This window comes from Octodon degus, unplaced genomic scaffold, assembly GCF_000260255.1.
Source record: "Octodon degus isolate 3935 unplaced genomic scaffold, OctDeg1.0 scaffold00011, whole genome shotgun sequence".
In the NCBI taxonomy this organism is placed as follows: Eukaryota; Metazoa; Chordata; class Mammalia; order Rodentia; family Octodontidae; genus Octodon; species Octodon degus.
The window spans coordinates 8,408,713-8,423,906 of record NW_004524587.1 but is presented as its reverse complement, the minus strand read 5'-3'; the positions used below and the strand labels follow the sequence as shown (position 1 = coordinate 8,423,906).

The 15,194-nt window shown below is 43.1% G+C and overlaps 1 protein-coding gene across 1 annotated transcript in view; it reads left to right on the top strand.

Moving 5' to 3' along the window:
* Hydin (HYDIN, axonemal central pair apparatus protein) overlaps nt 1-15,194 on the top strand; it is a 433,520-nt gene that overhangs the window by 309,902 nt on the left and 108,424 nt on the right. The window contains exons 47-53 of the mRNA XM_023709202.1: nt 3,548-4,228; nt 5,427-5,648; nt 7,606-7,808; nt 8,000-8,182; nt 9,165-9,284; nt 9,867-10,026; nt 10,124-10,296. Coding sequence (XP_023564970.1) covers nt 3,548-4,228; nt 5,427-5,648; nt 7,606-7,808; nt 8,000-8,182; nt 9,165-9,284; nt 9,867-10,026; nt 10,124-10,296 — 1,742 coding nt within the window. The remainder of the gene's footprint in view (nt 1-3,547; nt 4,229-5,426; nt 5,649-7,605; nt 7,809-7,999; nt 8,183-9,164; nt 9,285-9,866; nt 10,027-10,123; nt 10,297-15,194) is intronic.

Sequence of the window (15,194 nt, the reverse complement as noted above, 5' to 3'; positions counted from 1 at the left end):
TTAGTTCTTTTTTTTAATTAGTTCTTAATTAGTTCACCTTCAGTTCTTAATTTTGCCATTGTATTAGAAAACCATTGATTCTTTTTTTTTAATCTTTTTTAAAATGTATTTATTTATTTGGTACAGGGTCTCACTATGCAGTTCAGACTCATAGTGATCCTCTTGTCTCAGCCTCCCCAGCGCTGAGATTATAGGCGGGCGCCACCACGCCCAGTTTCAGGGCCTGCGTAGTGCACCCAGGATTCTGGGGATGGCACAACATGTGGTACTGGGGATCAAATTTGGGTCCTTGTGCTTGCCAGGTGGGCACTTACGCCACCAAGCTATCTCCCCAGCTCCTAATTCTTTTTGTTTGCAGTTCTTTTCAAAATTCTCCATCTTCTCTTATAATTCCCTCAATAAATTAAACCTACTTTTTATTAAAGTCGTCTGATAGCACCAATACACAGATACCAGTGTGTGCTCTCTGGTCTGTCTGTTATTCTTGGTTTATAGTTAAACTGTCTCTTCATTTGCCTAGTTGTATTTTCTTGAACAGGAAAAAACTAGAAATAATTCAAGGCTATGAATGATGTTATCTCCCTCAAGAGAGAATTGCTGTTGGAGTCTAACAGGCACCTAAGCTGGGTAGCAAAAGTCTTAATTCAGTCAGTACTGAAGTCATTTAGAACTGAACTTCAGTACCTGGCAGAACTAGGCAGCTCCTGGTTGAGCCTTACCTAACCCAAAGGTCCCTAGGATCTACCAAAGATTTCTTTTCTTTTCTTTCTTTTTTTTTTTTTTTTTTTTTTTTTTTTTTTTTTTTTTCAGAACTGGGTATTGAACTCAGGCCCTTGCACTTGCCAGGGAAGTGCTCATTCCACTGAGCCATCTACCCGGCCCCTACCAAAGATTTCTTTTCCTTGGCTGACCAGGAGGCTAATCTGTGAGCCCCGCCCCTGTTAGTCTATCAGAAGCTTTGTCCAACTTCTCAACCATACTTGCAGCTGCAAATGCCCCTGAAGGAAAAGCAGCCCCCAGTACTGCGCCTTCTTTCTTGCCCTCCTTTCCCAAACCTTAGCCTCATTACTGTCTTCATGGCTTTCCAGTGCCTTCAAACAAACATGTGACTTTTAAAAATTGTGAAGATTTCTTATTTGTGAATACTAACTTGCATGACCTGATTTGTTTTTCTTCTCCAATCAAATTATATGGCAATGTATGTTACATTATTGAATCAATTTAGTTAAGCAGAAAATGCTTTTTTGGATTTTCTTTGAACTTTTTCTTGAAAAAGAATAAGGTTAGTTTCTATATTCTTGGTCATTCATGGTTTTCTTAAAATGTAGCCATGTAGGATATTTTCAAATTTATGAGAATAAAGTAATTCAGGGTCTTATTATCTTTTTGACTTTTTCTATATCTACAATTATTGTCTCCGTATCATCTCACATGTTATTTGTGCCCTTTTCTCATATTTTTCTTGATAAATCTTCCCAGAAGTTTGTCATTTTGTTGCTTTCCAAAGATAAAACATCTCTCTTTGAATTACATATCTCCACTGTTCGTTTTCTATCCAATTAGTCTCTGTTCCTGTCTTTTTGTAATTTGCTCCTTTCTCCTTTATTATTCTTCAGTTCTTGTCCTAACTTACTGTAGTAGACGCTTTTCTTGTTACTGTTCAACCATTTTTATTTTCCAATTTATTAAAAGTTATAAAACATGTAAAGATATATAAACTTCCAAACACTAAATATATCCCTCAGTTGTTGATATTCAGTGTTTTCTTTGCTGTTCAATTCTATGTATTTTTATTCTATGTGTTATCCTTGGTAGGTGCTTCTGTAACCCATGAATCATTTCGAAGTATGTTTTCTGATTTCCAAAGGCATGGGTTCATTAGCTTTGTTCTTTCTGATTTTAGAATATCGTCTTCGCAGAACATGTTCTGTGCCATGTTGAACCTTTGTGGAGGACTCTGTGTGATTTGCTGAGCCCCTCTACATGGCCTCACCTGTGATTGATTTGCATAAATACTCCAGTCCACCTCTTAGGATAATATTATATGTATTTCCTTTCTGCTCCCATTCAACTTCATTAATTATGTTAGCAGATCCTTCCTTATTGTTAGTATTTGTTGCCAGCTCCCGGCTGCACTATGCTGAACTCCAAAAACCTTCCAAGTACACGGCCTGCCTTCCCTGGGTGCCACCTCCTGTGCCCACCCCAGTGTCTGGGCAGTGGGTCTCCAGCCCACAACCAGGCAGTGGGAGCCAAGTCCCTCCCGCCCCAGGAGAGCCAAAGAAGGTGCTAGAGCTCTTCCTCCCTGAAACCGCCCAGCCCGAGCGGCCGTGTTGCTGCCTCTCCAGGCTGCGCTCCAGATGGGGTAGGAGGGCAAGGAAATGAGCAAAAGCCAGCCCGGCCTTCTGTCCTCCTGTCCTCCAAGCCTGCAGCAGGCCTGAGCTTAGAGGGGAGAAGAGCTGCAGCTCCAAGGAGGCACTGGCAGCACTGCGGGTCATGAGCAGAGGACTGCGCTGGACTTGATGTCACCGCAGAATGACCCAAAAAGTAGTGGCGCCTACTGGAGAAATTCATGGAGGGGAGGACAAAACTCAGAGCACACAAACAAGTTTGGAATGGCAGTCCAAAACAGAACAGAGTTGGTTGCTATACACACACTTCATGGAATAAATGCAATTTTTATAGCCTGGCGTGTAGCCAGATTCTAAAATCCCATTTGCTTCCAACAGTACCCGTTACATATAAAAACACTGTGATTTTCGTAACTTCACACCAATAGAACTCCATGGCAAGCATCAGCCTAAGGTTTATATATAGTTACACATTCATTCTTCAACAGTCCTCTAGTGGAGTTATTAATACTAATATTGGTTGGCCAAATAGCTCAGTGGATTAAAGTGCCTGCATGCAGGCGCAGGGGCCAGGGCTTCAATCCCCGGGCCTGCCATGCCAGCCTCACCCCCAGGGTGTGCTGAGACAGCGATTGAGACTAGGCATGGTGGCGCGCGCCTGTAATCCCAGCGCTTGGGAGGCTGTCAACAGGCGGATCACTACAAGTCCAATCTAGTCGTGAGACCCTGAACACCCCGTAGACCCTTCCCTGAAATACAAAATAAATAAATGCTAATATTATACAGATGGGGCACAGAGAGGCCCAGCCCTTGCCCAGGGTCACAGAGCAAGGCAAGTTGGACTGAACTGCTGCAGCCTGTGGTCTGTTCCAGGCACCTGAAAGCAGATACAGAAAGCTCCAGTGTGCTGGCCTTTTCTCACTGATCACTCAATAATAGCAGCTCTAGGCCAGGAGAGCACATGAAGGTCACTACACACAAGGCCAGGGCCCAGCCAGATCTATGACAGGGGACAACCATGGGACAGACATGAAAGCTCCCAGCATGTAACTCTTAGGGTGAACCTTGGCATGATGAAAGGGGCCTGACTCCTACGAGGCCTTCTTAGGAAACAAAGCATCCCCTCGCTGTTCCTTCCACAATGTGCTCACCTTGATAAACTGTATTAAGCCTAGTTTACATATTTTTACCTCTAGGGTCGTACATCCACCAAATCCGAGGCCAAAACAGACTCACTAGAAAGGAAAATTTCTGTTAGGGAGCAGCCAACACCTGAGAAGGAAGAAGCAAACAAGAAAAAGAAACACATGGCTGAGAGCAGCATACCTGGGGCTCCTGGGGTTCCGCTTCCCCAAGAGCAAGAGGACAGTGATGGGGAGCTTCCAAAAGACACCGCGGAGAAGGAACTGGCCCAGAAGTTCAAGGCCTATGAGATAACGCTGAGGGACATCCAGAGCATCCTCACCTACTGGGACCGGAAGCTGGGCATTCAGTTGCCTCACCTGGGCCTGGAGGAGGTGTCTCATGAGTCAGAGGACCAGCGCCAGGTTCCCTCAGGTGGTGGCGGGGGCGGGGGCGGCGGTGGTGGTGGTGGTGGTGGCGGTGGTGGGCGTCGGGGCCGAAAGGACCGGGAGAGGGAGCGCCTGGAGAAGGAGCGGGCGGAGAAGGAGCGCCTGGAGAAGGAGAAGGCCGAGAGGGAGCGCATGGAGAAGCTACGGGCCATGGAGGAGCGGCTCGAGCCAGAGGGGGACGCAGAGGAGGAGCACGAGGGGAAGAAGGAGATGGGGGTACCCTTCGTGAGCATCCAGACTCCAGACTATGAAGGCTCCAGCTGGAAGCAGGCCCTGAAGAGCGAGAAGCTTCCCAAAGTAGATCAGGTATGTGCTCTTCTCCAAGGTGCAGGCGCAGCCAGGGAGGCCACAGGTACTGTGCTACCATGCTAGGAAAGCATCCCCCTACTGGATGCCTACCTCCCCTCCACGTGTTTGACCTCTGATAGTTCCATGAATGTAAGACACTAATGGCCAAAGGGACCTCTTATTGCTTGGCAAAAGAAAATCCACAGAGACTTCCGCCGTTCTAAATTAGTCTGTTTAGGGGCGGGGATGAAGCTCAGTGGTAGAGTGCTTGCCTAGCATGCCTGTGTTCGATCCTTAGCACCAGTCAATAAACTAGTCAATCAGTCAACTAACCTCATCTGTTCTTTGATCCCAGTACGGACACCACTGGGGCTATGGGATGGCAGGGCAGGTGTGCTTTGGGATCAAACAACAGATTCATCTATTCCAGTAGTGATTTACCTTCCTGGCCCAAAGAATGAGAAACACAGGAGCACAGAAAGGTGGTAAATTGCTGTCCCAGCAGGCCTTTCTCGGTCCACAGAATGGGCATTCAGGTGGGCTTGCACACTGACTGGTGTGACGGCAACGGTCAACATAGCAAATCATGCTTATTTTGAGAAATTTTGCAATCTGTAAGGAAGTTGCTACTAAATTTTCAATCCATCTGCTCTGGAGACAGCACCCACATTTTGTATCAGAGCAGAATGGGAGAATGCTGCAGGGTACATTTTCTCCCTTGAGTTGCTTTTTGACTTCTCACTTCATTCCCATCCTCTGCCTATTTCCAGAACTTTTGCATTGTCTTTTCTTTGCCATATTTGACCTCCTCACATATTAACTTTCTTTTGCCTTTAAAAGAGCATTTAAAGAAAAATTTATATGGAATCTGAAAACAAATGGAAAAACTCTATACTTTAGATATCAGAATCTTAAAGGCTGGTCTGTTTAAATTAAACAGATTGAAGCCAAGTATGATGGCATATACGCATACTCCCAGCACTCTGGGAGGTCCAGGAAGGAGGATCACAAGTTCGAGCCTGTCTAGGGTGCAAGGTCTACAAGGCCCTGCAGAGCTGGGTTAAGGGTCTATAATCCTTTCCCTGAAACATAGTCCTGACAAGAGTTTCCCAAAGAACAATGAAGGAAGGAATCGTATGTCTCCCTTGCGCACTCAGGAGCAGTGAGGGCTCACCAGAGCCTCTGCACAGGATATTAACTTGAGTCTTTGCTTTAGATCCTGGATATCTTGGGTCTGGGGTCCTCTGGCCCACCTGTCCCACCTCCTGCCTTGTTCTCCATCGTCTCATACCCTGAGAAGCGGCTATCCTTAGTCCCCATGGGAGTTCTCAAACACTTCGTGTTTGTGATCCCAGCATCTGAAGACCTTTCCCTGCTGGACGACAAAAAAGAAATGGAAGCAGAATCAGATGTCTCCAATGCCACCCTGTCAACCAAGGTAAAGAGTGTGCAGCCACTTCTCCTGGCCTTGACAGGACCCCAGAGAGCAGGGAAAGATGGTCCCTCCCAGCACGGCAATGCTGAGTCAGCTGTGAGGACCTGCATGAGCCCCCCCTGCTGGGCCTTCCCCACATCTGACCTTGCTACTTCCCAAGGGGCTGCTGCTGAACATGAAGGCTTCTCCCTTTCCAATTTGTTGCCATCCCCAGGGGAGACCTAGGAAACTTGTCACATTGCTCTGGAGCTCCATTGTAAGAAAAATCAGCCAAACTCACTCTTTTAATGCTTGGTACTAAAAAAATGTATTTGAAAATTCTGTGAAGCTATGACTCACACAGTACATAGAACACAAGAATCAAAAGACATGAGTTAAGGAAACACTTGCCACCAGGGGAAGGATAGATTATTAAAGAAATTATAATGTGAAGATTAGATACTTTGGGTAAAGTCAGTTTTCATCTTCTTGCCTGATGATACAATAAAATAAATTCAGGTCAGATTAAAAATAGAAGTAACTAATCAGAATAAAATCATGTAAAAGCAAAAGAAAATGTACATACAATTGATAGAATAAATCACGAAGAGGTAGCCTTAAGCAATAATATCCAGATGGCATGCATATTAAAATTACAGCAGGGCCTTTTATCCCCTGGGAAGAATGGTGGCCACACACACCCTCCTCCAAACCATGCACCTGTACAAAGGAAATAAATACAACCACCTGTAGACCCTGCCTACATCACGGAGCTACGACAGAGCTGACCCCAACTTTAATGTACAAGTGAGCAGAAAGCCAGCTTCAAGGGCAGTAGCAGCCTTGGGTATCCTCAGCCAAGCAGAGCTTCCACAGTAAAATTTCAAGTTGAAAAGACAAAGTAAAAAAAAAAAAAAAAAAAAAAAAAGATCACCATCATCAAAGGTAACTATTGTACCAATCCCTTATTCTGAAAATTAGCCACATAAAGGAAAAAGTTAAGCAACTTTTAACATACCATTTTAGGAGGCGCGCTCATGCTACAGTTGCCAAAGGAGAGCTCCTCACTGTAGGAGCATGGCGATTTAAAGTCATAGAACTCATGGTAGAATTAGAAAATCTCTGTTTTGTTATCCCCAGTGAAGTAACCAACAAAGGCTCCTCCATCAGTGGGTACGAAGAGCAGAAGGTGGAGACTGTTAGGGAGCAAAGCACTCACACCAGCCGCCGGAGCACCTGCCCCAGGGTAACTGGCTAGATGCAGAGGGAAGGATGTAGTTTACCGTGCACAGGTCTAGCCAGGCAGATGTGCCTTGTAACGTAAGCATGGGTCACCTGGGCATCGTTTGCCTCTTGGGTTGGCATATGAAGTACATGGCATCACCTATGAATCAAATCAAGCTTCTAAGCCTAATTCTCAATTTATAGGAAATACAGGGAGGAAGGGAGGAAGTTAAATGACACTGTGAGAACAGTCAGTAAAATTCAGACTGTGGCAAAAAGTGTGGATCTGTGTAAGAATGTGACGCTGGTTTCTCCAAGAAATCAACATTACTAAGAGAGGCTGGAGAGATCTAGCAAGACACTAAACTCTGGGTTTCACCTTCAGTGCCATGACCCCCTAAAAGGATACTAAAATGTAATAACAAAAAATAGTTCTAAACAGACACTCCTGGGACAAATAGAAGCATTGTAGTGTGGACTGTGGGCTGGGATGCTGCGAAGAGCTGAGATCCCTGTCCTACCACTCCCAGCCAACTTCCGGTTTGTACTAGGGCTTCAGTCTCCTCAGTAAGGTGCCAAGGAAAACCCAAGTCTTGTCACTGACACGTGAGGCTGCATCTTGCCATGCACCCAAGTCCAGCGCCTGCAGCTCCATTACCCCAGACTTCTGGTGAGCTGTAAGCACCTCTGTCCTTGTTAACACAGATATCAGAGAAGTACATAAGATTTTGTGCTTTTTTTTTTAATTAATGGCCAGGAGGAACAGGCTATCTCGTCTAAAGCAAGCAAACAGAAACTGAAAGAAAAACCTGAACAAGTCCGGGACACTCAGAAGGACAAACGTCGCCCAGCTCAGGGCAAGAAAGCTGCTTCAGGGGGACCTGCTGGAACCGCTGCTGCCCTGCCAGATATAGACCAGAACAAATTCAGTGGGCAGCCCTCCCAGGAGAAGTTTGTCAGGTAGGCCTCTGGTCACCGCAGGGACAGACACTGAAGCCCCAAGTTAGGGGTAGCACTGTCACAGCACCAAAGGGAACAGGAAGGCCCACTACATCCAACCCCAGAAGGATGGGGCACTCCCTGACAGCAGTCCTGTCTTCTCTTGTTGGAAGGAAGTGCAGTCCCTTTAAAATCCTGTGTGGTCATTTCAGGCTGAATTACTTCCGGTGGATCGTGCCAGCCAATGGAGAGGTGACGCTGCGCATCCACTTCTCCTCTAACCATGTTGGGAACTTTAACCAGACTTTCAACTTCGAAATCCTTGGAACTCGCCGCCAATACCAGCTTTATTGCCAAGGCGTCTGCACTTACCCATGCATTTGTCAAGACCCAAAGTAAGTGTATTTTATTTTACAAAGAAAGGTCAACAGGTACAGTTTGGCTTTCCTGTGTGGTACATTGAACAAAGTCTTCCTGAATAACATGGCACCCAGCACGGTGGCACATACCCATCATCCCAGCAGCTGGCGCAGGAGAATCACAAGCTTGAGGCCAGTCTAGGCTTCATAGCAAAACCCTGTCTCTAATAAAAGTAACACCAACAATTACAATAACATGGAACTTAGACAGCATCCCAGACGTGCCTGTTGCACAAAGCTTCACAGTTTTGGACATTGACTAAGAGGTACAGGGATGACATGATTACATCAGGTGTTCCCATTCTAAGATAGATCAAATTAGAAGTATAGAAAGGAAGGAAAAAAGTCTTCCTCCAGCAAGTTAGCATGCTAATTTAATTATTTAGCAGATTTAAACAAGTTTCATATTTACTCCAGGACTTTACTCTTTAACATGAATAAATGTGTGAATCTCCATGGGTGGCTTTTTTTCCTGAACTCCTAGCACCACCAGGCAGTTCAGTTCATGCACCACATACAGGTGCTTCACTCAGTAAGTACTGGAGGAAGGGTCTTTTTATAGTATGTTCACTGTCCACTGAGAGTTTTTTTGCCATTCTCACCAAAGGACCTCATAGTACCAAGGAACTCAGAAACTACTGAATATCCACCAGAACTCATTTTCTGTAGTGATTATTGGAAATTTTTCTAGCTGGGCACACTAGAACAAAACATCAAACTCATTCCTTGTTGTGTAGGACACCCTGGGAGTCTGTTTCTCAAATTCAAGCCATAGTGTCTCTTCATAGGTTTGGAATAAAGCTTCACTAGACAGAGGTCCTCAAATTAAGAGTCTCTGTGTCTTCAGACTCCTGGGGCTACTGCAGAACAGGAGTGCTGAGTTCATGTACATACTACATGGTGGCATTGAACTTCCCATCTGTCAGCCTCCTCTTACCTCTTCCTCCTCTCTGTTCAGAGTGGTGTTTCCTCAGCAGAAGCAAGACATGACAGCAAATGAGGTCATCTTTAAGAAGTATATTATGAGCATGGAGAGGTTTTACTTCGGGCCTCTGCTTTGTGGAAAATCAAGAGACAAGTAAGTGTTCTGTTATTTCAAAGCACACTTTAGACTCCTGAGTTGGGCTTATGAGTTGTCCAAGTAGAGTTTTTATAGAGACATAGCTTACATAGCCACTGCGTCAGCCCCAAACTACAAACCTGGACAATGGGTCCTTGAGTCCCAAGTTAAATGCCCAGATGAATCAGATGCCACTTTTCCCTTTGGAGCAGCTGGGAAAAGACCAGGTTTCAGAAAGGTAGGGTAAAGCATTGTCTTGGAAATACATCAAGTCTTAAATTCTTGGAAGATTTCTCTAGAAGCCACATAAGACGGAGAATAGGCTACATAGTTTGGATTCTCCAAAGAGAGATCTTTCTTCAAGATACCAAAAGCCATAGGTAATAAGATGGCCTGAGAAGAATGCACATATTTGTTTTTAGAGAAGGACCCAGGGTGGATCCTTGAAGAACTTCACCAAGTCACATGTGGTATTCTCAGAGGCAAGCCCGCACAACTATAAGTCTTGTTCTCAGCCACCACACTACTGCTTCAGTGTAAACACTGCCCTTTGCATTGCCATTCAGGCCTTACAACAACCCCATTCCCGTTCACTTCCAGGTACAAGTCATCCTTATTTCCAGGCAACACGGAGACCCTGACAATCCTGAACATTTCCCCCATGCTGGTGGAGGTGTGCTTTTGCTTCCAGAATGACGTCAAAGCAAGCACCTACTTTCTGGAGCCTGTCAACATGACTCTGAAGCCCAATGAGAAGCAGGTAAATTTGCATGGAAGATTTAGGACAAGACTTCATGGGAAATCTGAGGCCTTGGGAGTGTCAGAATAAATGCAGTTTCCTTTAATTCTTCCATCAGAGGCTAAATATCTGGGCGTACCCTACTGCAGTTGGAGTCTTTGAGGACAGCATTGTCTGCTGCATCAAGAACAACCCTGAGCCAACTATCTTCAAACTAAGCTGTCAGGGAATCCGCCCAGAGCTAGAGCTGGAACCCAAACAACTACATTTTGATCGGCTTTTGCTGCACAGGTCAGAGTTCTAAATGATGCTAGGTCTGGAATGGAATTTAAACATTTAGTTCTAGAGTGGCCAACATCAGAACTTGCCTTCCACTTTTCTGATGTTAGAACTGGAATTCCTGCATCCTAGGAAACTCCATGTTTGCATAAAAACCCAGATAATCAATGACCAACCCTATTATGGTCATCAGTTGTTAATTTGGGTTCAGGACGTGAACTTTAATAGAATCCCCCAGGATGAACTAAACCCCTTAAAATCAACAGCCAAAGAATGTGTATGCTTTTCTTTTTCTCACACTCTCAAAGTGGTCTATTTCCTGAAAGAGTAAGAATCTCTACAAATTAGAGCACAGAGGATACTCAACTGAATCTAGAACTTGTATATCCACCCATTGGAGTTGTAGTATTGTAAGTAGAGACAGTTTATTACTGATGCTGCTGGGAGGTAATATTGTCGTCATATGTGTCCTGCACTTCTCAGTCTTTGCTACCAGACTCCTTCCCTAATAAACACTGACTGGTGAACTAAATGGGAACTGATGTGACCAAAGAGCTTTTTCCAACTCCACAGAGAGGTCTGTATTGTAGGCAACTGTAACTGTGCAACAGGTAGACTGAGATGGGACCCAAGTTTTGCCACTCTATCTGGAATTTAGGACTATTCATTAACCTCTCTCAGCTTCAGTTTCTTCATAGAACATGAGCAGTTAATGATACTCATTTTACCCATGTCATTTCTAAAAATAAAACACATTCTACTAATGTGACATATCATTGTCACGTAATTGCAGCTGCCTACCCCACCTGCTCCCTCTTTGAAAATGTGATTATTGGATCATATTCACACACCAAATGCCACACTCGATGGCAGTCCTCCGTCAGTGGGTTAGAGTTTTCTGCAGCCCCCTGACCAGCCTAGTTCATTGTCTTATCTGAAACATCACGAGTGGTGAATCTAGATGTTTACATTGAAAAGTTACTTTTTAAAAAGGCATGCCGCCCTTTGAAAGCATGGGAGTTTACTTTTGGCAGGAGTGCTTGGCCACTAACTAAAGGAAGCTTTGAGAAAAAGACAGGACAGATGAGCCAGATAGGTCACTTGCTTCACAATGAAAAAGAGGCACGAGAAGGTTTTTCTGCAGAAAATCAAAGACACTTGGCTTCGGTGGAACCCTGTTCTGTTGGTGTTAACTGCACACCTGTCACAGTGTGGAGGGAACCATCTCAGCCACTGAGGACTTTCCAGTCTTGTAGGAAAACAAGCAGGCAAACAACTAAGAACAAGTAACTGTGCAATCCAAAGCCAATTGTCTTAGGTAAACTGATGTTCAGTGATGAATAGAAAGTAACCCAAAGATGACCAAGACTTTGGAATTAGCTGACACTATGACATTAAATCATCTATTATAACTATGTTCAAATTTGTAATGAAACATTGGGCCAAGATGAATGTGAATGAGTAATATGAAAAGCCAATAAAGGAAATGGAAACTATATTTTTAAAGCACAAGTAAATATCTTAGAATAGACCAGTACGATACCTGAACTGAAAATTTTATAGAATGAACTATTAAAGAATCAATGAATTTGAAGATAGAATTAATATAATTATTCAGTTTAAGAATAGAGAGAAGGGGCTGGGAAGATAGCTCAGTAGTCTAAGCGCCTGCCTGGCAAGCACAAGGACCCAGGTGCCATCCCCGGGCATGCCATGCTGCCCCAGAACTCCAGGTGCATTGTGCCAACGACCACTGAAACCAAACATGGTGGCGCACGCCTATAATCCCAGCGTTGGGGTGGCTGAAACAAGAGGATCACTATGAGTCTGTTCTGTGTAGTGAAACCCTATACCCATTTTAAAAAAAGAGAGAGAGAGAAAGAGAGAGAAAATTTGAGCATAGTAGTTCATGCCTATAATCCCAACACATGAGGCAGGAAGATCACTGCAAGTTCAAGGGCAGGCTGGGCTACAAAGTGAATTCAAGGTAAATGAGCAGGATCCCAGTAAACAGGGTAGCCACATCAAGCAATATAACTGATGTATACTGATGTCCAAGAATAAAAAGAGAAAGAGTGGTCCAGAAAAATGTTAGAAGAGTAGATGAAATGTTCCCATATTTGATGATAAAGCATAAACTCACTGTTCTAAGAAGCTTAAACCACCTTAAGCTGGATAAAGGGAGTTATAGCCAAGTCTTGCCAATAGATCTATGGCTGTGAAGCCATCAGTTAACCTCTGGAAAGTTCAGTTTTTTTATAGATGACATAAGGTTAACTATACCAACCCCACCTATGATAGATGCATGATATATTAATAACCAAGAAAGAAGGTCAAGCCAGAGTCTGTAACACCTCCTTAAAGCCAAAGATAAAGAAAAATTCTTGAAAGCAGCCAACGGGAAAATGAGGTTGATTATGACGGACTTCTCATGGGTCACAAAGGAGGCTGAGGTAGTACAATGGGCTAGAAGAAAATATTTTCAAATCAAAATTCTATAGCAACAAAAATATTCTCTATAACTGGAGAGAGAATACTAGATAAATAAAACTGAGATCATTTATTGCCAGCATTTCTACAGTATTAGAAATTCTAAAGGAAGTGCTTTAAGCTAAAGGAAAATGATACCCTCAGAAACTCAAAGCTATAGGAAATAATGAAAAGCACTGAAAATTTGAAATATGTTGCCAAATATAAAATATTTCATTTCACTTTCTTGATTTAATTAAAAGGCAATTGTTATAAACAAGCATATTAACACCATATAATGGGATTAGAAAGGTATATAGATGAATAGATGATTGATAGATAGATAGATAGATAGATAGATAGATAGATAGATAGATGCATTAATAATACCACATAAGTTAATGGTAGGTAATAAAGGAAGTGACTATTATTGCAAGTATATTGCATTTTATATTACATGATACAGGAGCCAAGGAGATAGCTCAACAGTCTAAGCGCTTGCCTGGCAAGAACAAGGACCCAGGGGGTTTTTTGGTTTGGTTTGGGGTTTCTTGTATTTTTAGGACAGGGTCTACAGGGTCTCACTATGTAGATCAGACTCCTGTGTTCAGCCTCCAAAGCACTGGGATTACAGGCATGCACTACCACGCCCAGTCTCAATCTCTGTCTCAGCATGTCTGGGGGGCAGGGCCAGCACGGCGCCGGGGATTACACCCCGACTGCTGTGTCTGCCTAAGCAGGCACTTTAATCTGCTGAGTTATTTGGCCAGCCCAAGGAGCCAGATTTGATCCCTGGTATCACACACTGTCCCAGCCCCAGAACCCCAGGCATGCCGTGCTGGCCACTGAAACCAGCAGTGGTGGTGCATACCTGTAATCCCAGTGCCGGGGAGGATGAGACAGGAGGATCACTATGGGTGTGAGCTACACAGTGAGACCCTGCACCAAAAGAATGAATGAATGAATGAATAAGCTTAAGTGATATAATATTAATTCTAGGTAGACTAGGAACTTAAGACAATATAGTAGTACTTTGGTTCATTAACTTAATTCATTCCATGATTCTGGAAAACATGGCCATTTTCCTATTCATGTGGGAAAGGTGGCTGAGGTCATGTCCATCACCCAGTACAGAATTTGTAAGCCAAAACAAAATTTTGCCAAATGTTTCTGTTTGTGAACCAAATTATTTGCAAACAGAAGTATTCATGAATCCATGTACCACTATAGATACATAGAGATAACTAAATAGAAAGTCAGATAAATAGATAGATAGATAGATAGATAGATAGATAGATAGATAGACAGATAGATAGATAGACAGACAAACAGGTAGATAGATCCATAGACAGATAGTAATCCCTAGAACAACTAGTTAAAAAAAAATGCTAGCACAAAGTGTTGGCCTGCTAACTCAGACCCACACGAATAAGAGTTCCTATCCAATAACAAGTTTTACTAACAGTTTCAATGATACAAAATACTAGAAGACACAGACAAGGAAACATGATGTCTGGGACACACTTTATGAGTACTTAGGTTCTTTTCCACATCAAGCATGTGCTTTCTAGATTAGAGTAGCAAATAGCTCAGCCTCTAAATGAAGATTTTAGGTAACTTTACTCAGCAGGTAAAATTGAATATGTAATATATACAGTTTGCAAAAAAAAGTATATATCAATATAGCTCAAGAAAAGAAAAACTTGGATAAATATTTTAATACTAAATTAATTGAGACATCATGAGATTAATACAAGGTACCTTTGGCCTCTACAATTACAAGAGGTGCTCAAAGTATTCCAGGTGGTCGTCTCACTTACATGAAATTTTCCAGGCTGGGGAGATAGCTCAGTAGAATAAGTGCTTGCCTGACAAGTGCAAGGGCCGGAGTTCAATCCCGGGTTCTGCAAAAAAAAAAAAAAGAAAGAAATTTTTCAGGAAGTTCACTTCCATACTCCAGAGTTCAGTTTATTACATAAGCAATCCTGGATCAGGAACATCTGTTACCATTCCACACACATATCTATCTACCCTCAGATCCAACTAACGTCATGTTTACAAGGAAATTAGACCCAGTCACCTGGTTTCTTCACTGTTAAGGCTCATCGCAACACAATGAGGAGAGGAACTGATCACAAACCAGATTCTTTAAACCATCCATCCCAGCAGTTATAACTAAAACATCTATACATCAAATACAGTGAAAGTATCTGATTAAACTAGAGAAATATTTTATAAAGATGGAAGAAAGAAATGGAAACAGAAGGGACAGACAGCACAGCCTTTAAGACATTTTATTGAGAAACAAATAGCAATGAGACAGTTTCAAAACCGATTAATAGGACAGTTTCAATAATTAATACATTGCATATTGTTGTCTTCATAGTGGTTATTCACAGTAGAAGATGCAGACATGATATCCTGTCCAAATACTATTAGTA